Source organism: Sturnira hondurensis, unplaced genomic scaffold (assembly GCF_014824575.4).
Source record: "Sturnira hondurensis isolate 20B ecotype Veracruz unplaced genomic scaffold, ASM1482457v3 Scaffold0017436, whole genome shotgun sequence".
Classification (NCBI taxonomy): domain Eukaryota; kingdom Metazoa; phylum Chordata; class Mammalia; order Chiroptera; family Phyllostomidae; genus Sturnira; species Sturnira hondurensis.
The window spans coordinates 18400764-18428436 of record NW_028090067.1 but is presented as its reverse complement, the minus strand read 5'-3'; the positions used below and the strand labels follow the sequence as shown (position 1 = coordinate 18428436).

The window sequence follows — 27673 nt, the reverse complement described above, 5'->3', positions numbered from 1 at the left end:
GGAAAAAATACCTGTTCAAGTATGACACCTGGATGAGAAACAAAGTATTTTGTAAACACGTATTTCTTCTAGGTTATCCCTAAAGAAATGAAGCTTTCTACATGCAAAGCATAAATATATTATTTTACCCTTTTTTTTTCTTGAAAGAAATGAGCACCTTATTTAAGGAACTGCAGAATGAATCCTTCTGAGATCTTTGGATTTCTGCGTTATACGTTTTGAATATACTTGGCCGGTACTCTTACAACCAGTATTATCCTAATTAAAGACAGGTGTCCTATTAAAGTTTAAAACCACGGAAGAGGAATAACATTTTCCCATTGTTATTTTTAAATGTCTCAGTGCCCTAGAGCCACAGCAATGAAAGGCTAGATCACTCCTAGATAGAAACTGGCTTGCGGCCCTCAGGGCTCCCCTCCTTCCCAGTCTCACATGTGACCTCTTAAAACCACTATTCAATATCAGCTTGTTATTTCCTTGCAGGGACTGGCTACAGGATTTCCCAAAGATGCCTTCAAACCCCTCCTTCCACCCTGTCCTGCCTGGGCTGGAATGTTGCCAAACCACAATTTCTGGCTCTCTATTGAAAAGGAAGTCCTAATACCATCACAGATACAACTGGCAGAACCAAGTGCACGTCAGAATCTGAAAGGGCAGGTCAAGCCTTGTTTTCCTAAGGACAGGGCCTTGTTATAGCAGGAGACACAGAGGGCCTCTTGTTTTTACCCACCCACACGTTTCTCATTCTGTCCCCGTAGTCACCTGTAGGTCACTTGTCTTCTTACACGCTCATCTTGAAATCTGGGCCAGAGACCCGCTGTTCCCTCTTAGGTTTGGACTTTTCATGAAGACAAATTCACACCCACACTCGCCACGTAAAACTACTTTTTTCAGGAATCTGGCCTCTGAGTACTTACTTCTCTGTACACAGCACTTAATGAGGTATGGACAAGGTCACGCAGGTCCGAATGGAAAAACCAAATTCTGCCTTGACTTGCAGTTACATTCAGAATTAGCTAAATCGATAAACTAGATTTTATGTTCATTAGACCATGTCTTTAATAAAGAACACACCTTAGATAATATATATGAATTCCAGTACTCAAAAAGTGGTGACTAAATGTAATTTCTGTTCCAAATGGGATCCTGAGGCACAAAAATGACATTAACTAAAAACTAAGGGCTTGCCCTGGCTGGTGTAGCTCAGTGAATTGAGCATGGGTTGTGAATCAAAAGGTCGCTGGTTCAATTTCCAGTCAGGGCACGTGCCTGGGTTGTGGGCCAGGTCCCCAGTGGGGGCCATGTGAGAGGCAACCACACACTGATGTTTCTCTCCCTCCCTTCCTGCCTAAAAATAAATAAATAAAATCTTTCAAAAAACAAAGGGCTTTAATAATGTATCAATATTGGTTCATTAATTGTGACATCAATACCATACCAATGTATTAATAATAGAGGAAACCAAATATGGGGTATATGGGAACTCTCTGTACTATCTTTGCACTTTTTCTGTAAATCCAAAACTTCTAAAATGTAAAGTTCATTTAAATACAAATTGCATAAAAAGCTTGAAAAGTCCACAAAACACAAAGAAAATAGAAATCACCTTAAACTCATTATCCTTAGTATTTCATTATGTAACTTTCCAGATTTTTAAACCTTTTCAGTTTTTCCTATTTAATTTTTGACTCATTCCCCAATCCCTGGTTGGTTCCAGTTCAAGATAGACTCTCACCCATGGCAGGCAAACTGAACCGACAGCAGCACCCTCAAGTCTCAGGCTGCTCCCTGACTGACCGGAGACGAAGGGTGGTGTCCCTTCCTGGGCTCAGAAGAAAAAGGACACGTGCTATGTGATTTCAGTCACTTAACCATCACATCCACCCAGGGTTTATGCCACCATTCTGGAGCCACCTAGTCTGTGCTCTCATGTGTCATCAGGCTCTCCTGGTTATTAAATGAAGTCTTCCACCAGCCAGGGAAAAAAGGCAGTAAGTGTCCAGGTCCTTGAATGCCACTGAACTGAAGCCAGTCATCCCTCAGTGTGTCCAAGCCCTGATATCTGGATGGTTCAGATCCTGGAGTTTCCATCACTAGTTAACCAATTTCAACCTAATCTTCTAGAAGGTATGAATGTTCTCTCTTCTCAGCCAACATTCAGCCCACCCAAATGCCTTTAATTAAAATGTTAAAAAGGAAAGTGGGATAAGAAAATTGCACTTCTATCACTAATACATAAAATTGACAGTGGAAGAGGAAAGAAACAAACGACAAACCGATACAAGCACCCAACAGCCCAGGAGTACCAGTCGCGAGTTCGAAGTCTAATTTATCATCAGAACAGGACTGCTAACATTGTATTTCCTAGGAGGGAAGTTATGAACTAAAATCCATGGTATTCAATATGTCTGGCGTGTCTACCACATAATATAAGTTCTCTGACTACAGCTACACTGATGGAAGCTCGCTTCCTCTTAACTGGCCTGTACTCGAGAAGGAGGGGAATGCTGGAGCACAGCCCAGTAACTTAATTCCTTGTGCCAGACCCGATTTAAACACCCCTTCAGGGGTCTCACGAGGAATAACAATCAAATTGATTCTGAAAGAGCTGAAATGTCATATGGGTCCATGCCACCCAGGCTTGCTTGCTACCCTGAACTGTATTGTAAAATTTGGTTTTAAGGATTGCCTTATTCTCCTTTCTTTCCAGTAAGTTGAACTCTTAACTTCTATTCCCTTTGATTAGATACAACTGGGGGCAATGAAGACGGTCCTTCCTCAAAACATTCTCATTCCCGACAAGCAGGTTCTTCTGCTTGACCTGAGGCAGTGGGGTGGCGGAGAACGTCTGGTTCCAGCCAGGCTCAGACTCTCAACAGTGGGTATTGGGCTCAGTTGTACCTCCCGGGACAACAGACACTTGACTCACTCTTTCTCCTCACAACAGTGAAGCAAAGACAAGTTTCCTCCTATGGGGTAAAGAGCCCTAACCTTCCTTCACCACTCATGACAAGGTCTTCTTTGGAGGCTGGCTCTCCAGTGATCTGTTCCTCAGATGGCGAGTCCAAAGTTGAACACGCCCTGAGCATGGAACAGTAGGACGGGTGGTTTCCTGGACACACACCATTAACATGTCCTAACACGTCTCACCTTACTGGCAACCCTTTCTCATTTATACTGAGTTCAAGGGACTCAAATTTATCCTAATTCTTTCCTCTTAGTTTTGACATCATTTCAGCCAGTTTAAGGTTAGATAAAATCTTAGTTATTTTATCAAATAAATTTAGTGGTTAATGATCCTAGTCTTGTGTCATTTGCAAATCTGATAAAAAGAAAAAACAACTTTCTTTTCATATATGCTGAGAAAATCTGTAGACACAGGGCTAATGACAGAGCCCCACGGCATAAACACCACCGGTGCTCTCCTTCCGGGTGGGCAGTAATTCCCAACGCATCTTCTTTAGCTACAGCTGATTCAAAAATGATCAGTCTCTGTAACCAGGATCAAAGGTGTCAAATGCCTTGATGAAATCAATATGCCCTAATCAATATACAAAAGCCTGATCAAAACATGAAGGTGCAACTAGAGCCAAGTAAGTCTGATGACCAGATCAGTTTGAGAATATATTGTGTCTTCAGATTTTATCACTTATTCTAGCCAAACATAACCAAAATAAAGACACCCAACTTTGCTGAATCACCGAGTCCAGGTTCCTTTGCTAGACCTAGGTCAAAGTCACCCTCAAAAGAAGGACCAGGAACTTGCTTAATACCTCAAATCAAGTTAACATGTGAAAAGGACTAGACTAGCTAAAAAATATGCCTTGAAAAAACAGAGCAAAGTATAAGCTACATTCATTATGCAAGTCTGTTTTGCTGAAAACAGTACAAAACAAAAAACCCAGAGTCCAACTCCAACTCAATTTATTTCTCCATTACAAACCCTGAGAAATATGAACGTGCCATAGAAAGGAGAAAAGTGCTGCATTAGCTCAAGGTAACAATTTTTGAGGTGAAATAAGACACTAGAGTGTTTCCGTAGTTCGGTAATAAAAGTTAACATAGCTCTATGAGGTCATTGTCACCCCCTTCCTGCTTGACCACAGCAGCTGCCTGCTGGGACAGCACTCTGATTTTCTCATGGCAATCCTGGGAAGACAGTGAGCTGTTGTTGGTTCACCATGAACAGGCCACATGCTTTAGTAAGTCACCCGACAACAATGATTTTGTTTACTTCTCTTCCAACCCTACAGACATAATTCTGCTTTCACCTTCATGACATGTTCATACGGCTTTAGCAGGGGATATACCTCCTCTTCTAAGAATCTTCGTACCTGCCAAAGAGGAAAGCAAATAGAAAACAAAAGAAAGCATTAGGATGTAAGTTTTGATAACTTTTCAATGTCAGTTTATATCACTCAGACCTAATTTAGTACGAATTTACTCCACTGCTGAGCTATTTTTCTCAATTGTCTGTCAGAATTCTCTCCCTAGCCACAGGCAGCTTCACCCACTATGCCCACATAAGCTATCCTTCTGAGCCTGCGTTTTCAGTGGCTCTTACTACTCTCCACCCAGCTACCCAAGCTAAAGTCATCACTGCTTCTTCCCTCTTCCTCATTCCACTAACTACCAAGTGCTTAACCTTCTAAGGAGCAGAAGGTTAAGCACTTGTCTGTTTCTACCCATGGTGGCTCCAAGCTCTCATCATTCAATGCTTGGCCCATTGCAGCAGCAGCCTCCTTATTGTTAATAATGAAGGAATTAGTAACAATAATTTACCTCCAGTTCAAATCTTTCAAGTCCAAAACTCCAGAGTGATTTGACTATAAATGATAAACTCCAGTTGTCTTCAACTTTAAATCCTACAACTACATCTGGGGTACTCCACACTCTGGCAAATGATCGTAGTTTCTCTCTTGCATGTTAGACAGTATGATGTTCCCAGATTTATTCCTACTTGTCCCTAAAATTCAGCTCAGATGTCACACCTTCCAAGAAGTCTTTCTCAACTTCTACTATTTTAAGGTTGTACCATCCTTTCTTATCCCTGAAAAGATGTACTTCCCTCAATTCCGGTATGTACTGCTTGGTGTTACAATGAACTACTTACAGGTCTTCACCAATAAGTTTTGAGCTCCCTGAGGGTAAAAATTATCTACCCATCTTTAAAGCTCCAGAATTTTAAAAAATTTATTGATCTCACACACACACACACACACACACACACACGAGATAAACAATGATTTGTTGTCCCACTTATTTATGCATTCATTAGTTGATTCTTGTGTGTGCCCTGACTGGGGATCCTTGTTGTATTGGGACGACACTAACCAACTAAGCTACCCGGCCAGGGCTTAAAGCCCCAGAATTAAACACAATACCCAAACACAGAGCACACAGTCCACATTTGATAAACGGTTTTGAATGAACTCTCGTAGTCCCCAAGAGATCAAGAGGAAAAGTGACAAACACTGACTACTCACTATGCACCAAGCACCATGCTAGGCCTTTCAATCTCACACTGCCCTACGAGATGTGTTTCTGTGCTGTCAGCCAGGTAACGCCACAAGTCAGGACCAAACTCAGATCTACCTCATGATAAAGCCCAATCTCTGTCCATTACACCATATGCTCTAAACCAAAAGAGAATTCAAAGAAATCCACCAAGAAAATCCTTAAGGCAGTACAAAACGCCCAAAACCTAACAGTGGAGCCAGCGCAACCGGCTCTGAATCCCAAGCCGGAGCGAGAGGGCGGGTGGGGACCCCAGAGCACTGCAGCTCCGTGGAAGTGCTGACGCTTACCTGCCGGGACGCACACCCGGTGAAAGAAGAAGGGTCCAGGAGATGGTCCAACTGGGAGTGAATGGGACTGAAGTAGGCGTCGGCGAGGATGCGCTCTATGAGGTCATTGTCACCCCCTTCCTGCTTGACCACAGCAGCTGCCTGCTGGGACAGCACTCTGATTTTTTCATGGCAATCCTGGGAAGACAGTGAGCTGTTGTTGGTTCACCATGAACAGGCCACATGCTTTAGTAAGTCACCCGACACTTGACACCCACTCTGTCTCTGAGTGGTACACGAAGCCCCTCCAGGCCGAGGTGGTTCCTCACAGTCTGACTCCACCAAGACTGTGACCCTCTGACTACGACTTGGGGCAAATCGGAAACCCGCGTCCACCTCAGGCGGGCTGCTCTAACGCTTCTGGCACCGCCTGCTCGTGTCCTGCCTGCTTCCCATCACTTCCTATGGAAATTCAGACCTAATTCCTTCATTAAGAGTAGACCTTTGCTACAAGTGATTACGTGACTCGCTTTTAACAGACTGAGTTTTCCACAGTCACCCTCCAGAATAAGCCTATTCTATGGTAGAACGCGGTCACTGTTCCGTACCAATACCGTGGCGGAAGGTAATGACAGAAACTCCTTCCTTCATCCATTCTTCAGGACTAAAGGTGCGCTCTCAATTTATCCAGGAGCACGGGGAGTTACAAACCTGGCGGTTACCCCCGGCTTTCACCATGGCCATGATGATGTTCTCCGTGGCCATGAAAGGCAGTTCTTGCCGAATGCGCCGCTCAATTACCTAGAAAAATGAATGAAGGGCCAAGAAAGATACCTCAAAGTTATGGAGTCATATACACAGTACGACATCAACTGTGACCAGCAAAGTGCACATCAAGGTCATGAACTACCATATTTATAAAAAAGAGAGTAGAATGGATTGTTTTATTCTACGCTATATGTTTAAGCTTTCTTAGTAATCCAGAGTATTATTTTGATTTTAAAAAGAAACACTGATTTAACTAAACTTTTAGAAGTTGCTTCACTGAAAGCAATCCCTAAAACCTCAAGCTGTTAAATTTCAATGCCCATTGCAAGAGCCAAATACATGATGGAAATGAACCCATCTCCCTCAGGAACTTAAAAACAGGCAAAGGGAACAGTCGACTCTGCCAGCCACACCAGACCTGATGCTTCTTGCTGGCAGACAGTTTAAGCCAATTCAAAGTACCTTTCCCCATTTTCTAGAAATGTGTCTACACATTGCACATGCTCGTGCTCTAGACCTCATGTCACAACCTGAAAAATGAGCTCCGGTTAGAAGGACTCCCACTGGACCAGAATACAGAGCTCCCTCACACACCCACTCCAGAGCAGAAAAAGGTTACACTCCCCTTCCCACACTCCAAACCCTCCCTAAGATTTTGCTTTTTAACTGAGGCCTCTTACTTTGGGGTAAACCACCAATCCTTCAGAAATGTTCTGCAATGTATTCAATATAGTATCTGCAGTGAGAAATGCTTCAGCCAAACAAATACGTCTGGAAAACAAACAGCCAAGGCAGTTATCTCTTTAAGCAAATAACAATTTCAGTGAAATGTAGGGTGTGTCCCAAGAAACAGTCCTATTAACTTCTCATGTCGTATGTGCTACTGGACAATTTCCTGCACTCTCTGACTTCAACTACCCCAATACCCCAACGGCCCTCGAAGCCATTATCTCCTCTCGTCCAGACCACCTGCCCACGTGCCAGACCACACACCCAATCAGAGAGTCCCACTTGATCGATCCTCAAACCCCAAACAGAATTCAGCCACTTTCTCATTGCCTCCTGCTCACTACCTCGAACCCACTCTCCCGCCCCTTGTGGCTCCTGGCTAGCATTCTACCACCAATCTTTAAAAAGAAAATATTTCGTTTATTGATTTGAGAAAGAAACATCAATTTGTTTTTTCACTTATTTTATGCATTCATTGGTTGCTTCTTGTCTGTGCCCTGACCAGGGATCGAACCTGCAACCTTGGCATACTGGGATGACGCTCTAACCAGTGAAACTACCCGGCCAGGGCCCCATCACCAAACTTAACACTCACTTCAGTCAACCACCAAGGCTGGCCCATCAGCCACAATTTTATTTATTTTTCTAAAGATTTTATTTATTTCTTTTCAAAGAGAGGGGAAGGGAGGGAAAAAGGAGGGAGAGAAACATCAATGTGTGGCTGCCTCTTGTGTGCTCCCCACTGGAGACCTGGCTCGCAACCCAGGCATGTGCCCTGACTGGCAATCAAACCAGCGACCCTTTGGTTTGAAGCCTGTGCTCGATCCATTGAGCTACACCAGCTAGGGCTTGAATGGCATTTTTAAAGCAGCCTCCAAACTCATTTGGACTAAATTAACGTCCCCTTATAACTGATCTTCCAAACTATTGCAGGGTGTTTTAACAGGCACATCTCACTAGGTTGCACCCTGCTAAAAGTGTTCAATGACTGATTTCTGAGTGAGTCCACATATCTTATTTCCATGGGTAAACCCTGGCTTTAATGTATATTCTCCACTCAAGAAATTCTGGTACAACCCAAGCAAACCAGTGCAACGTGAACCTGCTTTAAATAAGTATATACATAATGTAGGATATCATATGCATGTTGGTACCTTACCCACAGCTACAAATTACTTCTGATTCACCTTATAATTCATTAACACGTCCTTGTGCCAGATGCCACAGCTGATGTCAACATGCCTTCAGAATACCACCTCAACCTCTTTTCAGGTAAATGAACTTCCGATCATATCCTAACTCATCTCTTACCATGTACAGAGATCATTCCTCAGTGCCCTGACTTTTAGTAACTCCGTAAACTGTCTTCTTGCCTTTGGTCCTTTATACATGCTCCCTACCTTGTCTTAAATACCTTTTTAAAAATCCTGGCCCTGGCTGGTGTGGCTCAGTGGATTGAGTGCCAGCTTATGAACCAAAGATTCACTGGTCAGGGTGCATGCCTGGGTTGCAGGCCAGGTCCCCCTAGTAGGCACACAAGAGGCAACCACACATTGATGTTTCTTTGCCTCTCTTACCCTCTCTCTAAAAATAAATAAAATCTTTTAAAAAAATGCCTGTTTATTTCCTAAGTATTAAGCATCCCCTCCTCTGTGAAGCTTTCCCTGGGTCCTCACAGAGTACCTCGTATGCACTTTGAGCCTAACACTCATCACACTGTTCTTTCTACGTTCTTGCCTCCCTGCTAGACTCCAGGCTCCTTGGGGACAATGAGCAAATGCAGATGTCCTCAAAACATCCTTCTGTGACATCCCCATTCCACTGACCGATTGGCACTATCATCCAGCGTGCGTTCAAACCACTGCACAGATGCCGTCTGCAGAGGGTCCATGACGAGGGTCATGAGGTGACGGGCGAGGCTGCAGCACCGCTCGGAGCGCATGGGGTTCCGCTTGTATGGCATCGCACTGGAGCCTGCCCACGTAAGAGGGCAAGAAGCAAAGGCAGCACGATGTCAGGGGGCAGTGAGAGCCCCAAGCACACTGGGCAGATGAGCTGGTAACACATGCCTGCAAGCCTCTCAGCGCCTCTGTGGTGTCCACACACACTCACCAATCTGCTGTTTTTCAAAGGGCTCCTCCATCTCCTTGAGGTTTGCCAGCAGTCGTATGTCAGTGCAAATCTAGGGACAAGCAGGGGTAGAGGCATCACCCCACATTCCTGAATGTAGGAACCAGGGGCAGGGGCTAGACTGATGGAGGAGACGGCTCGTTAAGTGTGCTGTGGCTGAGCCTAAGGAGTTCATCTCCTTCTTCAGCACGTTGCCCCAAGAGCTCCCTGAGAGAGCCTTACTCACACCCCTCCTGACCCCAAAAGAGCTGGAATGACAAGCTTGGGGAACACGGACACGTCTTTGTGAAACACTGCATAAGACATCACGGAAGGATAGTGGCAAGATGAACTTGAAGGGGAATGCCAAAACTAGTCGTTCCCTTCAACTCAACTTAATTAAGAGCTTACACTTATGGGCCCCAAATTGTTAAAAATGACATCTGACGTCTCGAGTGACATGATTAAGTAGAAGTCTGAGGCTGATCTGGTTTGTGTGTGGTGTTCAAAGGCCTCATCTCCACCCTCACAAGCTACCACCACTCACCTTGTGCACTGATGCCCCTAAGCTGGCCAGCACAGACAGCACCTCAATATCCACTTTCCGTGTGTAGGTCTGTCCTGTGATAATGAAAGCCCTAGCATAAGTAGAAAAGAGCCTTAAGTGGAAATATTTCAAAATGTGACTGTGTCAAACAAATGAGTAAAAACAGAGCCCAAGGGAAAGCCTGGCCTCACTGGTACACTGAGTCACACTCAGCCCAGAGGACCGACCCAATGACGGGTTCCTGGAACAGACTGTCCTTCCATCCTTTTTATCAACACCCAGACAGCTGTCCTGTCCAAGAAGGAAATACAATCCATGTACCCATGTCCTGCTGCAGCCTGATGGAAGTGCCTAAAGGGTGCCACAGTGGAGCCTGGTGGCCCTCAGTGGAAATGGCCAGATTTAGACTAATCCATCGGAGGCCCTCAGCAAATAAGCAAAAATAGTAACATGGGTAAGTAAGGCTATTCTAAAAATCTCAGAAGTAAAAGTTTCCTTTTTTCTTACAGATTGTAAGAAAATAGAATCTAGGCTGTAAGAAAATAAAACTCTGGCTACAGACGGAATGAAATAGGTGGAAGAACAAAGAAAATGCCACAAAAGTCAGGATGAAATCTAGAGGTATACTGAACACAGGCCTTTCATCACTTAATAGGGAGGCCAACACTGTTCCCATTTACCTACCTCTTAAACCCTGCCTTTTCCGTCACCATCTTGTCAAGCTGCTCTACCTTGGAAAGAAAAAACATCCCTATAGTAACCCGGGCATGCCTAGCAATAAGAACAGCCCAGCATCCTGCCCAGAATGCATGCCCTGTAGCCCTTTCCGTCCAGAGACTCCGCTCATCTTGAGATCCATCTCCTGTGGTCCTGGAGGTCAGCTTTGCTTCTGGTGTTCCCCCACTGAGCTTCTGTGTCCCCCAGGCTGCTTTCGGAATACCTTTTGGTCATCTCCCTCGAAGAGCTGCAGGAAGCTGGCCTGAGTACCAGTGGTGCCTTTCACCCCACGGAAGCGCAGGTCATCTCGGACACGCTTCACGTTCTGGAGATCCATGCAGAGGTCTTGAATCCAAAGACAGCAACGTTTCCCAACTGTGGTCAGCTGAGCAGGCCTGAGAGCAGCCCAAAGAGAAGACAGGGAAGTTTCAGACCAAGAACTGACTTTCATAAAAGCTTCTCTGCTTCCTCTAGTCATCACTGTTACAGGAAAGAATTAAACTAAGAGATGGAGAAATCGGTATAGACAAAACAGGAGCTAAAACATTTGAGTAAATACCAGTTAAGGAGATTCTATGTCACTTATAAATATTCAAAGAGTATAAAGGCCCCTATCCAATGGAGCTCACATGTAACGTAAACAAACAAATCAGACACTTTGAAAAGTGTCTTCTGATTTGTTATGAACACAGAAAATGAAGACAACAGAGAATGCTACTCTAGCTGGGCAGTCAAGGAAGGGCTTTGGAAGGAGTCACGAGCTGACGAGGAGCCAGATGTGCTGTGGGGAGCCCCCAGCACATACGACCAAATGCCTCGGACAGAGCAGCTAACGGTTTTGTTTCCCGTCAGAAGTCTACACCAATCCACTACAGGTCTGTTTTGTAGCATAAAACTTAAACTCTTAAAAATGAAAATAAAGAACTCCAGCATTATTGCAGTTTATTTATAATTACTATTTTTTTAGAGAGAGGGGAAGGGAGGGAAACATTGATCGGCCGCCTCCTGTGTGCACTCCAACTGGGACCAGGCCCACAACCCAGGCATCCGTCCTGACTGGGAACCAAACTGGTGACCTTTCGCTTTGTGGGACGGCATCCAACCAACAGAGCCGCGCCAGTCAGGGCGATGCTGCGGATCTCACAGACGACGCAGCCCGTGCCAGACGGAAGTCTCTGTTAGACTAATGATACTGACAGCTGGGGAAATCAAGGACCACCACTAGGAATGTCAATAGCAGGTACACCACATGCTTTACTATATTCCCAAGTTAATCTCATGGTAGTTTTCTTTGCTAACTCCTGCTACTAGATTATTGGTATGAGCAAAGAAATAAACAAGTCTGCATGGATCTGTTCACAATGGCATCGTACATAATAGCCACAAGTGGAAATGACACAAATACCTGGACAAAATGTGGTGCATCCACGTAGCAGCATTACTACTTGGCCATAAAAAGAAACGAAGTATTGGTCCATTCTACAGTATGGATGAACACTGAAAACACTGCGCCAAGCTAAAAGAAGCCGGTCAAAAGAGATGAATATTGTATGATTTCTATTTAAATGAAATATCCCCCTGGCTGGTGTAGCTCAGTGGATTGAGCGCGGGCCTGTGAACCAGACAATCACAGTTCGATTCCCAGTCAGGGCACATTCCTAGGTTGCAGGCCAGTTCCTGGCAGGGGCCAGTTCCCAGCAGGGGATGCACAAGAAGCAACCATACACTGATGTTTCTCTTCCTCTCTCCTTCCCTTCCCCTCTAAAGATAAATGAATAAAATATTAAAAATAAAATAAAATAAATGAAATATCCACAAGAGGCAAATCCACCAACAAATAACAGGTCAGTGGCTGCCTGGGTCTAGGGAATGGGGGAATGAAAGGCACTGCTAACAGGTATGGGGTTTTTGTGGGGTGATGAAAATACTCTGAAATCACATACTGGTGATGACTACAGAACTCTAAATATACCAAAAACCACTCCACTGTACACTTAACAGGGGTGAACGTTACAGTATGTGAATTACATCTCAGTAAAGTTGCTGCTTTTTCACCGCAGGGGCTGACACATACCGAGGTGCTGCCCACAGCGCCACACCACTTCCCGCGTCCCCAGGGCCTGCCAGCTGCAGCAGCAGATGCCTCTCATTCCGCTGGCCCCAGAGGAATCCTGGAGCGCCTGCAGCTCTGGACACTCTCCAGCAGAGGTGGGAGCGGAAGAGGAGCCACAGCACACGTGTGAGGGAGGCAGCAGAGGGAACATGTGTCGTGGCCGAGACACACACATGCTGAGCACTGGCTCCTTCTCATGACCAATTTTTTCAGGGTTCTACCAATAAAGTATAGGCCATAACTTTCAGGAAGATTCGCCCCAACTTAGGCTCTCCTACGCTGATGATATGAGGCGGTATCCTTGTTACCATAGAAATGCCACGCCAAAACACAAGGCACCTGTGAATATGCCACTCAAATATCCTCACCTGAAACCTGCTACTGGATCCCCAAAATGATATCAGCTTTTAAAAGGGTCTTTCTAGCCCTGGCTGGTGTGGCTCAGTGGCTTGAGCGCTGGCCTATGAACCAAAGGGTTGCAGGCTCAATCCCAATCGGGGCACGTGCCTGGGTTATGGGCCAGTTCCCAGTAGGGGATGCAGGAGGCAACCACACAATGATGTTTCTCTCCCTCTCTTCCCCTCTAAAAATAAATTTCTTTTAAAAGGGCTTTTTTGGTTTAGTAATCATAAAAATACTTGTACATTTTAAAATTCAAAAAGTAGTAAAGAAAAAAATTAATTACCCTATTATCTCATAAACCCGAGTAATCAGTATTTACAGTTTGGTGTGATTTCTTCTGATCTTTATGCAATGTATATGCTGTCTTTATCCCTAACATTAACCTCAGCACATTTCCATGTTGTTAGTCTTACCAGCATCCTTTTAATGGCTGCATATAATTCCAACCTGTGGATACACTATATACCTCATTTAATTATTCTCTTATTGTGAGACACTTAGATTGGTTCCAATACTTACTATTATAATATTGTAACAAAGATTTTGTTTATAAAGCTTTCTCCATAATTTGGATTACTTCCTTGGTCTAGATTCTCTAGAATGGAATTATTAAATCAAGGAGTATTAATACTTTTTAAGGCTCTTGATTCATATTTCCCAACGTTTCCTAAATGAACTATTATATTTACTCTCTCACCAGTACAGCTTTCGGGGGTTACATATCAGGTTCATCCTTTTTTTTTTTTTTAAAATATATATTTTTAAAGATTTTATTTATTTATTTATTTTTAGAGGGGAAGGAGAGAGGGAGAGAAACATCGATGTATGGTTGCCTTTTGTGCGTCCCCTGCTGGTAGTTAGCCTGCAGGGAACCGGCCTGCAACCCAGGTATGTGCCTTGACTGGGAATCGAACCGCGATCAGGTTCATCCTTATAAGCATCCATGGTATCTACTTAAGCTATGTCTTGAGATTACTTACCTCAAGGTTTCCCTGCAGAATAACTGAAAAAAATGAATGAATGCCAGGTGCACATAAACAAGCCCCAGTCCCAAGAAGGCATCATGTCACTTACTGGAAATGTGTGAAGCCTAAGGTGGGAAGATCAGCTCGTTCCTTCGCAAAGTCAGCAAGCCGAGAGATCACTCTGGCCAGCTACAAGAAAGACCACGTGGTACAAAGGGTGAATTCAAGTTGAGCTCGTTACATGATCAGGAGCAAAACTTTCAGACAAGTTAATATAGAATTGGACCTCTGGCTCATGAAGGCAGAGGACATATCTTCTCAATCTTTGTATCCTAAACTATCTGAAAGAGGTCATAGCAATGAATGTTCAAAAACTGAACTGACTGCCTAAAGTCACAAACTTTTTCTGCACAATTTTGAGACCACTGACACGCTCATGCAGAAAGAGAGGAGAAAATCACAAACCTGACCCATACATTCCAGCAACATGCCACTTCTTCCCTCATTTAAAAGGCTAGGCTTTTAAAAGCATTCACTGACAGTGTTTTAACTGAAGAAGAAGCCACTAGTTCTACAGAATAGATACAGGATCATTCGCCTGAATAAATGATCAGCTGTTCAGATTTACACTGTCCTGATTTACTCCTAAGTGGTGCCCATGCCCTATCACAGGAAATCCAGGGGTGGTAGGAAATTTCTGGCAACTCCTCACCTTTGGCAAAAGCAGGTCCAGTGCATTCCTAAGAATAATCAGATCCTGCAAAGGAAAACGCAAATGGTCGTATATTAAATAGCTTTGCCCAAACATTATTACATAACACTTTTTGGGCATTAACTACTGGTTTCTCAGCTATTCCTCTACCTATTAGCAACCGACTGTACAAGCCAGAAGATGCTAATGGAAGTTGTACTTTTCTGATTATTCTTTTAAAAGCACACCAACTTAGAGCGGTACTATGGGAATCTATAAGGAACAAACCCTTTATACTCATCAAGCCCAATTTATGTGGTATCTAAAATGGCTGGAAAATAGTTAAGAGGTGACCCCCATCCTGAATACTGTGAAGACGCCCAGGTCAACGAGGTTCCTATTTTCCCAGAGGAGTGCTTGAGTCCCTGAGAAGCTTCTGCAGGATTCACTGCATTAGTTTCCTCTCCCTCTGCTCATGCCTGTGATTGCTCACAACAACCAAAAAAAAAAAGACATGAACCAGAACAGCAAGGTTTAGGAAATTAAAGTTGTTTTGTGAGGAGAAGAGATGTATCTCAGGCAACTCTGAGATGTGCTTATACGAGACACTACCCATCGAGCCCAACAACGCACTGGGTACTTTTAAAAAGTACAACAAATTCCAAGTGAGAGGATTGTTCCTCTTCCATTATTTGACTCACCAATTACATACAAATGCCTTTAATTACATACCACTTAAGACTATTCAAAGCAACTTCCAAGTTAGGGACTTCCTTCTGAATTGGAAGTGTACCTGGAAGCGAACTTCTTCCACAGGTGCTGTGACTAAGAGATGAAGGGCACAGCTCCAGCTCTGCCCCTGGCCGGGGGCTTGGTCAGTGTGAGCGTCCTCCCACTCACCGAAGGGGAGCTGGTCCCCCTCCAGCCGGGCACTTAAAGGAGGTAACCACCAATCTCTCTCCCTCTTTCTCTATGCCCCGCCCCCAATCAACAAACATATCCTCGTGAGGATTTAAAAAAATAGTAATAATAAAAAAATAAAAAAGAGACCACCACTTTGGAACCATTCTACCTGGGCTTGTATCACTTCTAGTTGTGTGATTTAAGGCAAGTTCTTCAGCCTCTTTAAGTTTCCTCAGCTGCAGAGAGGGGGATAAGAAAGCCAGATTCCAAAGACTAAATATTCTGATTCCATTTACATGAAATTTCTAGAAAAGGCAAAACTGTAGAGACGGAAAGCAGGCCAGTGACCAAGGAAGAAAACAGGCATGAGAGGACTTCCTGGGCTGAGGCCCGTGCTCTAACACTGGAGTGTGGCGAAGGCTAACGATGGTATAAACTCACTAAAACTCACCGAACTGTACATTAAAAACGGAAAAACTTATGGGATGCAAACTCTACCTCAATGAAGCTGTTTAAAAATGGAGATAATAACATCTCTTACGACTGACAAGGAGAATACATGAATATATTTAAAATGCTTAGAACAGTGTGAGGCACCTAGTAAACTCTTAGGAAAATACATGCTGATGCTTTTTCTAATTAAAGGTTTAAGAATTATATTGCAATCCTATTTTCTTTTCAGAATCATGGCAAAGAACTATAAAGGACTTGGGGGAAAAAATCCCTTTAGAAAATTACCTTAGCCTTGAAAATGCTAAGACCTTGGCTTATGCCCAGCAAACCAATGCATAAGGGTATCTGCAGGTGTTATTCTTTTTTTAAAGATTTTATTTATTTATCTTTAAAGAAGGAGAGAAATATCAATGTATGGTTGCCTCTTATGAGTCCCCTGCTGGGAACTGGCCTGCAACCCAGGCATGTGACCTGACTGGGAATCAAACCGCGATCGTTGCAGGTGTTATTCTATGGAGGCCATTAGGGGCTTATAGTTTAGACTGGAGGAATATCCAAAGCAGAGAACTCCTGAGCATGAAGATACCCCTAAAACTAAAGATCTATGGAACTACTCTCTAAAACTGGATAGAATAAACTACAGTCTGTAAATGGACTATAAAGATTGAGTACTAAGTGGAAACCAAACAACATAGGATCCTACTGTGTTGTCGCCGACGTAGCAGGAGGTGGCCCCAAGATGTACAATGCCGGCGGCTTTTGGGCAGCAATGGCCAAATGTGTGCACGTGAGCCATCACATCATGCCGTAATCGTTTCTCTTCCTCGGCTGCCATCTTGAAGTCTATATTGTCCAGGTTTGATTTCATCTCCTGGATTTGTTCATCTGTGATAGGCAAACCCAATGTCTGCAGAACACACAAGATAAAATATATCACTTCAGGAGTCACGATTATTTGAACTGGGTGACACTGTGAAAAAAAACCTGGTTCACATTAGCATTTATGCTCTTTCTCCCAATTTTTACATTAAAATTTGGAGTAACTCATAGTACATGGTAAGGAGGCAATAACTTTCTCAGTGAATCGTGGTAAATTACGTACATTCTAAGTAAACCCCAATTATACAATAATAATGGAATCCTGATCGTTGCTCCCTTAGGCCCTATATCTCTCTGTTCACTTCACACATTCTGGTCTCTGGGCTCCAATGTCATCTCTTCAGATTTATTTCCTGACTCAACGTGAGACACCCTCCTGCATCTCTTTCCCTTTAGCCTGGTTTTACTGAGCGCACTCATCACATGGCACTTTTATAAATGTATTAACCCCTCCCTCCCCTTAGAACGTACATTCCACGAGAAGAGCGTTGTTGTTGCTCACTCCATGACTGGCAGGTAAGTGCCCAAAGTGTGTGATACAAGCCACAGCTTTATATTTGATCCAGATGGATTTACTCAGAGAAACCAAAATTAGGAATGTGGTTAAGTAGTTTTGCCAACAAATCAGGTATAGAAATTCAGTGCAACTGAAAGCAATTCCAGGAGATACTGATGAGAAAATAAACACACCAATACCTTACACTCATCTACCACTGGAAAAAATCAGGCTAGCAAAAAACCGCTGGCCCTCCAGGATCCAAGTGGTGACTAAGTAGTTGGTGAAATTTCCTCAAACCTGACTTAGAACTCCTAAGCCCTGGCCCTGGGGAGGATCTTGCATTTTAGAGCTATCTTGTCAAAGATGATAACTGCTGACCAGATACGGCTATTAAATTTAAACTGATTAAAATGAGAAAGTAAAAATTCACTTCCTCCGTCACACTAGCCACACTGCAGTGGCCTGTACTGCTCAGGATCTCTGGCCAGTACTTAGGACATCTCAGGGCTCCTCCCAGGGCAAAGCAGCAGGGGGCGGTGTGACCAAACTGCTTCCTACCCTCAAGCAATGTCTACTGTCCAAATTCATTCCAGGTTCCTCATTTTCTGCATTCCTCCTCTCTCATCCCTCAATTATTTCCCTGAACTACTAAATTATTATGTAATTTATGCTGCTAATTTTGATGCCCTAACTAATAGATAATCCAAAGGTAGGAGACTATACAAAAAACTGTATGCATTTCAGTCAATAGCAGACTGGGCAGAGCGAAGAACACTTTCAGATGACTTTACATTTCAATTCCAGCTTGAAGCCATTCACTGGCTGCTGCAAAGCCTTTGAACGACACTACACTAATCTATACAGTAAAGTATCAAATGAAACAGAACATGCTGGTACTTAAACCACAATGCACTATTAATGTTTTTTCCCATCCATTACTGTTAAGTGAGCCAATTGTTCATGGAACCTCTCTGTGCCTCCATTTCACCATCTATAACCTCTCTAGAGCAGTACTCACCTGATTGGCTGATTTGAGGGTTAATAAGCTATTAATATGTAAAGCCTTGGAACAGTGCCTGGCATAGAAATGCCTGCTATTATGTCACTTTATTTTCCTGAGCTCAGTGAATGGAGGGGATGATTACTGAGGATGGAAGTTTCCCTTTGGGGAGGTTCCAGTGCACCTCCATCCCATTCGCCTACTCCAGATTATCTCGGGGTTTACTCGTGCCATTTCCAAGGGCACTGCTGTCCTGCTTGTTGTGGCATTTTCCTCTGGAACTTTACAGCTCTCTGAATCAGCATCCTTCCACTGCTCTGGGAAAGGCCCCTCGGGAGCGATTTCAGAAAACATTTCGATGAACAGCTCTACAAGTAGTTCTCCTCAAACAAACGGTAAATCCCATCTGATAAACCTCTACTCAGATTTTCCCTCTTCAGAGGCAAAACATGGACCCATGAAATGAAAATAGTGTCCTAGGAAACATGGATTTTGTGACAGTCCTGTCACGGAGACAGGCTAATAAACCAGGACAAGTTGGACAGGGAAACTGAGATAGTTCAAAGCCCATGCAGTTTATAGCCATCTAATAAACTGTAGAATCCTATGCTCCCTTAACCAAGGTCAAAGACTAAATGGTTTACACTTCTCCTGCCCAGAGGGTAAAGAGCTTAAATCACCCTACTCAGGTAGACAACAAAAATCCAATTAATGCCATGGGTGCCAACCACACCCATGGAATAAATGTCATTTTTGTGCCTCAGCATAAACCTGATAAGTGTTATGAGATCCATGCCCAACACCTCCCCTAAACTCCCTTCCTCTGGATGAAGGGCCCCAGGCCCCCTCCCCACGCTCTTCCTTCTCCCCCCAGGCCCACTCGACTCTCCAGGGTACTTTCTTTCCTTGCTCCTAAACTCCAAGGGCCCTTTCTTTGCCTGTGTAACTTGTTTCCTCAGCCTACACAGCCCAGCTGGCTCACTTCTACTACCTCTGTAACTTTATAAATAAACTTTCTCTTATAATTTGAGTTCCTGGCTGACCTCAAGAACCCAGGTCCGACTTCGTTGGCAACGTCATTACAGAGGCACCGTGGAAGACAAGTGGCTAGGCGCTCAGGTTCACCTCCCAATTCCGTTCTTGACAGCTGGGTGGCCCAGAGCACACAACACGCTTGGCTTGGTTATTACACACACCTGGCTTTCTCCCCTCTAATGTGGGAAGAGCATTGCCTACTTTGCAAGAGCTGTGTGGGATAAACAAGAAAAGATGTTGTAAAGAAATTAGCGCAATAAATCAGCACGTCACAAGCGCTCAGTGGTTAGCGGTGTACTCCGGCAGGAATGGCCAAGATTTGGGCCCTGAAACCACAGACTGAACTTCTCGCCGCCTCCGCGTCTCTAACCGTCAGTGATTAAAAGCATGTGACACAACAGGTGGCGGCTCCCAGGCCTCATGCACTGGCTTGTCCTGGGGCCGCAGCTCCCCGTTATAGTTAACGCCTAGCCGAAAATAGCAGCGCAGCTGCTCCCAGGCGACTAGACCCATCCTGGGCGCGGAGCCTGCCACGTGCTGGAGCGGACCCGCCTCCCTCCGCCAGGTCTCTCAGCTCCAAGGTCCGTTACCTGTTCTGCCTCCGCCAGCCATAGCCAGAGCTGCCGCCAGGTCCGGAATTTGTACTTGTCGCTAAACACGAAGCACATCTCCGGGCTGGCGTAGCGGGAGGCAAGCGGCGAGCGGTAGCTGTCATACCCGCAGGCCGCCTGCTGCCCGCCACAGTCACCTCCCGCCGCCATCTGGAACATCCAACACCGCCAGAATAGACGGGACACCGAAGGCGGAAACGGAAGCCTGAAGGCTGGAACTTCCTCTTCTGGGGCGGGACTTCCTCCACTTAGTCCCGCCCCCGGAGCGCCTGGAAACCTGGGCGTTCAAGGTTGTCTAGTTCGGCTGCTGGCTCACTAATTAGGGTTAACAAGATTCTCTTTATTTACAAGAGACGGATTACTGCTTCATAAATTATTTAGCCGCTCTGCGCCTCATTTCCCCCTCTGGGAAGACGTACATTAAAACTTGCCTTTAGGATTGCTGTGAGGCCCTGGCTAGTGTGGCTCAGTGGACTGAGCACCGGCCTGCGAACCGAAAGGGAGCGTTGCAGTTCCATTCCCAATCTGGACACATGCCTGGGTTGGGAGCCAGGTCCCCAGTGGGGGCCACGTGAGAGGCAACCACACATTGATGTTTCTCTCTTTCTCCCTCCCTTGTCTTCTAACAGCTGTAAGGATTGAGTGGCAGATCGACGTCTGGACACTTAGCCCTCGATATGTTTGCTGTGCTGCTGCTGCTGCTGATTATCGCCTTACCACCGCCCCACTCTTACTGCCTGCCTGGCACTGAGTGCAGTTCTGAGGGAAATGAAGATGCCTAAGAGAAGTCAGCATTTACTGAGTTCCAAGTGAGCCCCTTGCAATACAACTATAGTTAAAAAAAGTGCTGGAGCTGAGATTCAGAAACTGAGTGACATGCTGAGGGTCTCCCCACTTAAGAGTCCGCAATCTTAGCCATTAAGTGGTGTAGTTCCAGCATACACCATGCCGGGTCACACCTGCGATCTCGTGAAGGCATTCCCAGTTCTGGAACACCTCTCCTTAGGAAACAAGGCCAAGTTCAGAGACTGTTCCCTCATGATCAAGCTCTGTGCTCTGGTTGGCCAATAATAATAAAAGCCTCTAATGTTTATGGAGGGAGGTCTTACTAAGTATCACTGCTTTACACAAATGATATCATTTAATCCTTGTATTCCTGAGTTGTTCGGGTATTATTAAATAAAATACTACAAGTAAAGCCCTTGGTGCAATGCACACAGTACTTAATAAATGCTAGCCTTACCATGACCCTAGTTTGCAGATGACAAAACAAAGGCATGGGCAGGTTGAATATCTAGTTTGCTCATGTAGCAGGGGGGTGCTACTTGTTAATTGCAGGCAGAGCGCCTCTAGATGCTTGGTTCTTAGCAGCTCCAAATGTACCATTTCCTTGGTACTCCAAAGGTACCAAGCAGCTTAAAAATTACTTATTTCTGAGCTTCTCACTAAAAACAAGACCTCCCAGGGGAATTCCATTTGAATTCCCAGCTTTTTAGTAACCATATTTCAGGGATATTAAACATTGCTAATTATAGATCTCAAGTCTTCAAGATCTTGTCTTTAATGATAACTTCTTTACCTGTCATCTTTCCATTTCTGCTTTCACGGATTCCAGATGCCATAAATCCGGACCATTTATTCCAGATTCACTCAAAAGTCTATAGACTGCCCCTGTAGTGTTCTCTCTGCCCACCTCTGGGAGTTCATAGACAATGAATGACCTACTGCTTCTTAGGCCTCTCTCATAATCCTCACCAGAGAATTTGCCTTTCCCGTTGATGGCAGACTTAGCATGGGCACTCTTGATAACTCATTTCCCTGGCACCTAGGACAGGATCTAGCATGGTACGGGTGTTCAATAGTGTTCCTTGGATGAATGAATAATGCCAAAAGGAGCCTAGCCCAGATAGAGAAATGGGCCCACAAGCCAAGATACTAGTTAGATTCTAGTATCTAACACTGCACTTCCTCTCCCCCAACCTCTGTCACACCTCTTCAGTGTCCTCATTCTATGACTTCTTTATATCTCCACCTTGAGTCCAGAATTACAGCCAGAGTTGACTGCAACACAAATTCCAGAATACTTGACCATTAGAGAAACCCATCAGCCACCTGAGCTCATCACCCTGGTCTTCTTCCACCTTCCCTCTTGAGAGCCGCAGGGGATTTGTTTGAGGGTGAGGGCAGACAATTCTGGGAACATGAATTTACTCCCTGCAACTTCCCACTCTGCAGAGTGCTTCGTTGCTTTGATGAGCTGTGATGAGTTTACTGTTCTCTCCACCGTGACTATCGCAAACTCAGCTGTCTTCTGAGCCTTCCAGTCCTCTCTCCTGCCTCTCTGCTTCACTTTGCTGTTATTTTTCCTCCACAAAATAGAGACTTCTACCTCCAGTCTTCTATCCGTTGATGCAAAAAACTGTTGCTTTTACTTTATATGGATTTTTCATCTCTACAGTTCTGACTCCCTTCTGCTTTGATTTTTAAGAAATACACAGAGATCACCCTGATCAGTGAGTGTGGCTCAGTGGGGCATCATGCCATGAAATGAAATGAGGGGCATGCCATGAAATGAAATGAAACGAGGTCACCGGTTCAATTCTGTCAGTGCACATGACTGGGTTGCAGGTTTGGTCTTCAGTTGGGGTGCGTACGTGAGGCAACCACCACTCAGTGGTTCTTGCCCTGTCTTCCCTCCTCTCTAAAAATAAATACATAAAATCTTTTAAAAATGCACAGATCTCTTCTACTATAGAAACACCTTCACTTGCTCTTGTTCTATCCCTAACATGGAAATCTCTCTTTCTAGTTGCCCCTTCACCAACATTCCTGGCACTGCAAGTTATTAGCTGACTTGGGCAATCAGTAAATCTTTGGCACTTGCTCTTTTCACCTGTGAAACATGGCTGACGATCCTCAGCTGTACATTAAGGAGCAAAGGAAATAAGAGATGCTGATTCCCTAGCTCGATGCCTGGGACTCCTGCATTCAACAAATTTGCTCCTCTCCAGCTTTATTCCTTAGCACTGCAATATACAACTTCCTGTGTCTCTTCCAAATCAGTGTCATTGATCACCAATAACTTCCTCTAACAAGCAAATCAAAAGGCCCTTTTCCATAATACATATTTGTTTGCCTATATTTGCATAAAGAATCTGTTAAAGGCTACATGTGGGTGGCGGGGCACATGCAGGGAATGGTGAGACAGGACAAAACTGGGAGCAAGCTTCCCAATGTACATCTTGTACCATTTTGATCTTTGAGTCAAATAGTTTTTCCTTTTTTTTCTGTACTAAATCATTCCTCTTGGCTAATTGAAGTACTTAGCATTTTTGACAATCTCTACGTTCTGCTTTGAAATTCCTTTCTGACTGCTCCTTCTCTGATGACCCTTCTCTCACTTCCTGGAAAAGGAAGTGGGAGTTTCCTCAAGGTTTAACCCACTTCTCCTCCCCTTGAAAACTGCTTGGGTATCTGCAAGGCTTACCTTCTGAGTCTGCAGACGCTTCAAAGTTTTGGTTCCCGATCTCCAAAGATACTTCCAGCTGGGTATCACTGTTACCTAAAGCAACATCTCTAATTTTACTTTGGCAACTCTCTTGTGTCTGAACTCATAAAAGATCCTCTGATTTTTTTTATATCTATCCTCCTGTTTTTATTTCAGGCTTTAAAAATACCTAGTTTCTTTACAAAAAAAGTCTTGATGTAGCATCCTGTTATCTGTTAGGATCATTCATTTCACCATGGTGCATACTCTGTACCAGGCATTGGACTAGGCAGTGGGGTACAATGGTCAGCTGATGAGACTAGAGAGGACAATAGGTGAGAAGAGAGGGAGGTAAATTTGGAAACGTAGCTGGTAGCCAGACCTTGAGAACCTTGTTGAAAATATGGGTATCTGGTGGTTTTGTTCTAAGCAATGGAAAGCCACTAGAAGGCTTTAGGCTGGAGAATGACTTCATCAGATTTGCTTTTAAAAAAATACCATCCCAGCGATTACATGTAGACTGGACTGGGGACGGGGGAACTGAAATGAATGCCAAGCAAGACCAGAACTGACAGGCTTCACGATGGACTAAATCAGAGATGTGAAGCAGCTATGGGCTTGAATAGTTGGGTGAGCGGGGGTGTGATTTACTGACAAGGGAAAGATCAAGGAAGTAGATTTGACAAGGAAGGTGGAGGGATTTGTCCACTAGACTTAGAGGTTGATAGGCAATTAAGTCAATTAGGTAGACCAGAAAGATCAGGAGATCAGAAAGGCCAGGGTTGGAGCTGAATGAACTCATCTGGGGGTGGGGGTGGGGTGGGGAGCAATATGTCAAGAAAACAAAATTCAGGACTGAGCCCAGGGCACACCAAGGTTTAGAGTTCAGTCAGAGGACAAAGGAGAGTAAGAAAGGCCAGTGAGGTGAATATTGCTGCCTAGGATTTTAGCATGCAACAAAGGAGGGCTTGGGTGTGAGTGCTGATGAAATCCAACACTCACCATCAGATAGAAGAGGATGAAAAGGGCGCAGGAAATAAAGGAACATATTAGACATAGAAGAAAATCCAGGAGCTGTGTTATCAGGAGGCAAATGGTCATGTCTGGTGGACTAGGGACAGCTTTTCTACAGGAACGACAGAGGCAGAGAACACATCGGAAGAGAATCAGGAGGGACAGAACGTTTCTCCAGGGGAAAAACAGGATAGTCGCTGGTAAGGTAGGAGTTAGAACATGAGCCCCCAAACAGGTTTTTACCAGGGGATGGACTTGAGCATGTTGACTGGCAAGGACCCCAGCTAATCACAAGAAAGAAGGGCTAATTGGAGAGTGAAAAGTACCCAAGGGGGCAGGAAGGGAAAGGACCCCAAGCCCTGGAGGAATCAGTGGTCAAAGGGGAAGCACTTCTCTGTTTATGGTTGGGAAGCAGGAATCTGGGTGAATTTTTCTGATTCTGGCAATATTCTGTGTATTAGTGGACACAGGATGCTTGCTGAGTACTGCCAGGTCTCAATACTGGCTGCTTACAGTACACTTATAGGAGCCCCCTCCACCCAGCAATGCTGCTTTTGGGTGCATTTTGGCTAACAGAATTTTTCCGGAGTGGAGATTTTGTCACATGTAGGTGTCAACAGCAACCATGTTATTGAAATTATGGGCTATAAAATATAAGCTGGATTAGGAGGAAAGTAAGAAAAAGAGGAAGGATGATGGATTGGAAAAAAGGAAATAGGCCAGTGTCCTGCGATTGCTGATAGATCATGACACAGCCAAGGAAAAGTGGGAACCAGCTGGTTGGGAAGACAGGAGGTCAAGGTCAAGAATGCTGACGTTAGTGATTCTGGAGAAGGGTAAATTTTGGTGAGTATGGAAGTGTGGCTGGGGTAGTCTGGAGAAAGGAGTGTAGAAGCCTGGCTTTTAGCATGGATTTTCTATGTATACACTAAACTCACCTAAGGGAAAGGCAGGGCATGCCACTGAGGAGGGCTGAGTAAGATGCTCAAGTCTTAACCGCCACCTTTAATTCTTCAATACATCCCCGCTTTGCCACTGATGCATTTTAAAAAATATTTTATTTATTTATCTTTAGAGGGGAAGGGAAGGAGAGAGGAAGAGAAACATCAATGTATGGTTGCATCTCGTGCATCCCCTGCTGGGAACTGGCCCCTTCTGGGAACTGGCCTGCAACCCAGGCATGTACCCTGACTGGGAATTGAACCGTGATCATCTGGTTCACAGGCCCGCGCTCAATCCACTGAGCTACACCAGCCAGGGCCACCGATGCATTTTTAATACGTCCAAAGTCTGTTGATAGAGGCCTTCGTAGTTTTTGCAATGTCAATTTCTTTAAAAAAAAATAGCACTTATGCCATGGCAGGGTGGTCAAGTTGGTTGGAGCATCGTCCTGATGCACCAGGGTTGCAGGTTTGGTCCCTGGTCTGGGCACATACAAGAATCCACCAATCGCCTTGGCTGGTGTAGCTCAGTGGATTGAGCGTTAGTCTGTGAACCAAACAACCACGGTTCAATTCCCAGTCAGGGCAAATGCCTGAGTGGCAGGCCAGTTCCCAGCAGGGGACACATGAGACAACCATACATTGATATTTCTCTCCTTCTCTCCTTCCCCTCCCCTCTAAAGATAAATAAATGAATAAATGAATGAATGATTAAACAAACAAATAAAATAATCCACCAATGGATAAGCAGAACTCGTTGATGTTTCTCACCCTAAAATCAATGAAAGAAAAACAGCACTTATTTCTAACAGACTGGCTCTCAAGATCTTTTTGAAGCATTCACCTCTTCTCACTAATGGTTTCCAAGTGTTTATCTGAATACTATCTGGGTTCTCCATATGGTTGAACCAGCTACTGACACGTGTTTCAAATAAATAAGTGAATATATATGACATGCTTCGAGCAGTGCCCAGCTCACCGTAAGCAGTCAATCAGTGTTATTTATTATTGCTAATTAAATTATTCTGAGCTGCAGTTTCTCCATAAAATGAGTTTGCTATCACACAGCATTCTGAGAATTAAATCCAACACAACCATACCTGGGAGTTAGCAAGTATTAGTTTCTCTCCCTTCCTCCCCTTTGCCATTCTAGAGGTGTTTCATAATCCCATGTCTCAACAAGTCTTATTCCAGCAGCTAATGGTAAAGTAGCAGCTGTTGAGGTGGAAAACACCTCCCCTTTAGGAGAAGGCTCTAAGGGTCCTCAGCAGCATGGTGGCACTCACGCTGCGCAGGGAGCGCCAGGTGGGTGTTTTCTGGACAGAGCTGGCTGGTTCTCATCCTTGGGAACAGCGGTGGTGGGATGCGGTATAGCCCTAAGCAGGAGTCTTGCCTCTTCTCTCCTCTAGCTCTCACTCCAAATGCAAATAAGGGTGAAAACAAAACAACAAAAGGCAGAGAGAAAATATCAATTTCTCTTCGAGAATTTGAAACTTGCACTGTGGCAGGCAGCAGGAGCAAAGAGCAGAAGCCCACCACCAACCTGCCAACAAAAAACATACCAGGGCAAGATAGACAAAATCGAGGCCCAATTCAGATGCTGAATCTTGGTTACCTTTTAGATGTGGAGCAGGGAGAGAAAGAAGAGTAGAAAAAATATAAACATTCAATAAATGAGTAAATTAATTTGCAGAATAAAACAGGAAACCACAATAAATGCTTAGCAGCCAAACACATTTATTAGTCTTTTTTTTTCCAGGAACCCAAAAATATTTTGTAGTTATAATGTAAGCAACTGAGTTGCACATAATACAATCATATCTTTCCAAAATAAAATAAAATAAAAAACTAAACAAAAACAAAAATAAGCCATTTAAAAGCCCCCCAAAAACCCTTCAGAAAACTCTTATATATGCATTACATCATCTCTCAGTTTTAATGAAATGACGAAGACTTAATTCCTTATTACTCAACCTGTCACAATCCAATAAAACACCACCCTTTAGTTTTTTTTTTTGCTTTTG

At 44.3% G+C, this 27673-nt stretch overlaps 1 protein-coding gene across 1 annotated transcript; it reads right to left on the bottom strand.

Annotated features, from left to right (window-relative positions):
• Positions 1-3907: 3907 nt before the first annotated feature.
• On the bottom strand, positions 3908-20406 carry ADSL (adenylosuccinate lyase). The gene is made up of 14 exons (XM_037068050.1): positions 20187-20406; positions 16887-17090; positions 14849-14893; positions 14246-14325; positions 10880-11051; positions 10624-10670; positions 9940-10030; positions 9396-9465; positions 9110-9257; positions 7235-7325; positions 6498-6587; positions 5808-5984; positions 4217-4334; positions 3908-4067 (listed from the first exon to the last, which is right to left on the bottom strand). The coding sequence occupies exons 1-13, from the start codon at positions 20364-20366 to the stop codon at positions 4248-4250; spliced, it is 1482 nt and encodes a 493-aa protein (XP_036923945.1). The 5' UTR covers positions 20367-20406; the 3' UTR covers positions 3908-4067; positions 4217-4247.
• Positions 20407-27673: the final 7267 nt, after the last annotated feature.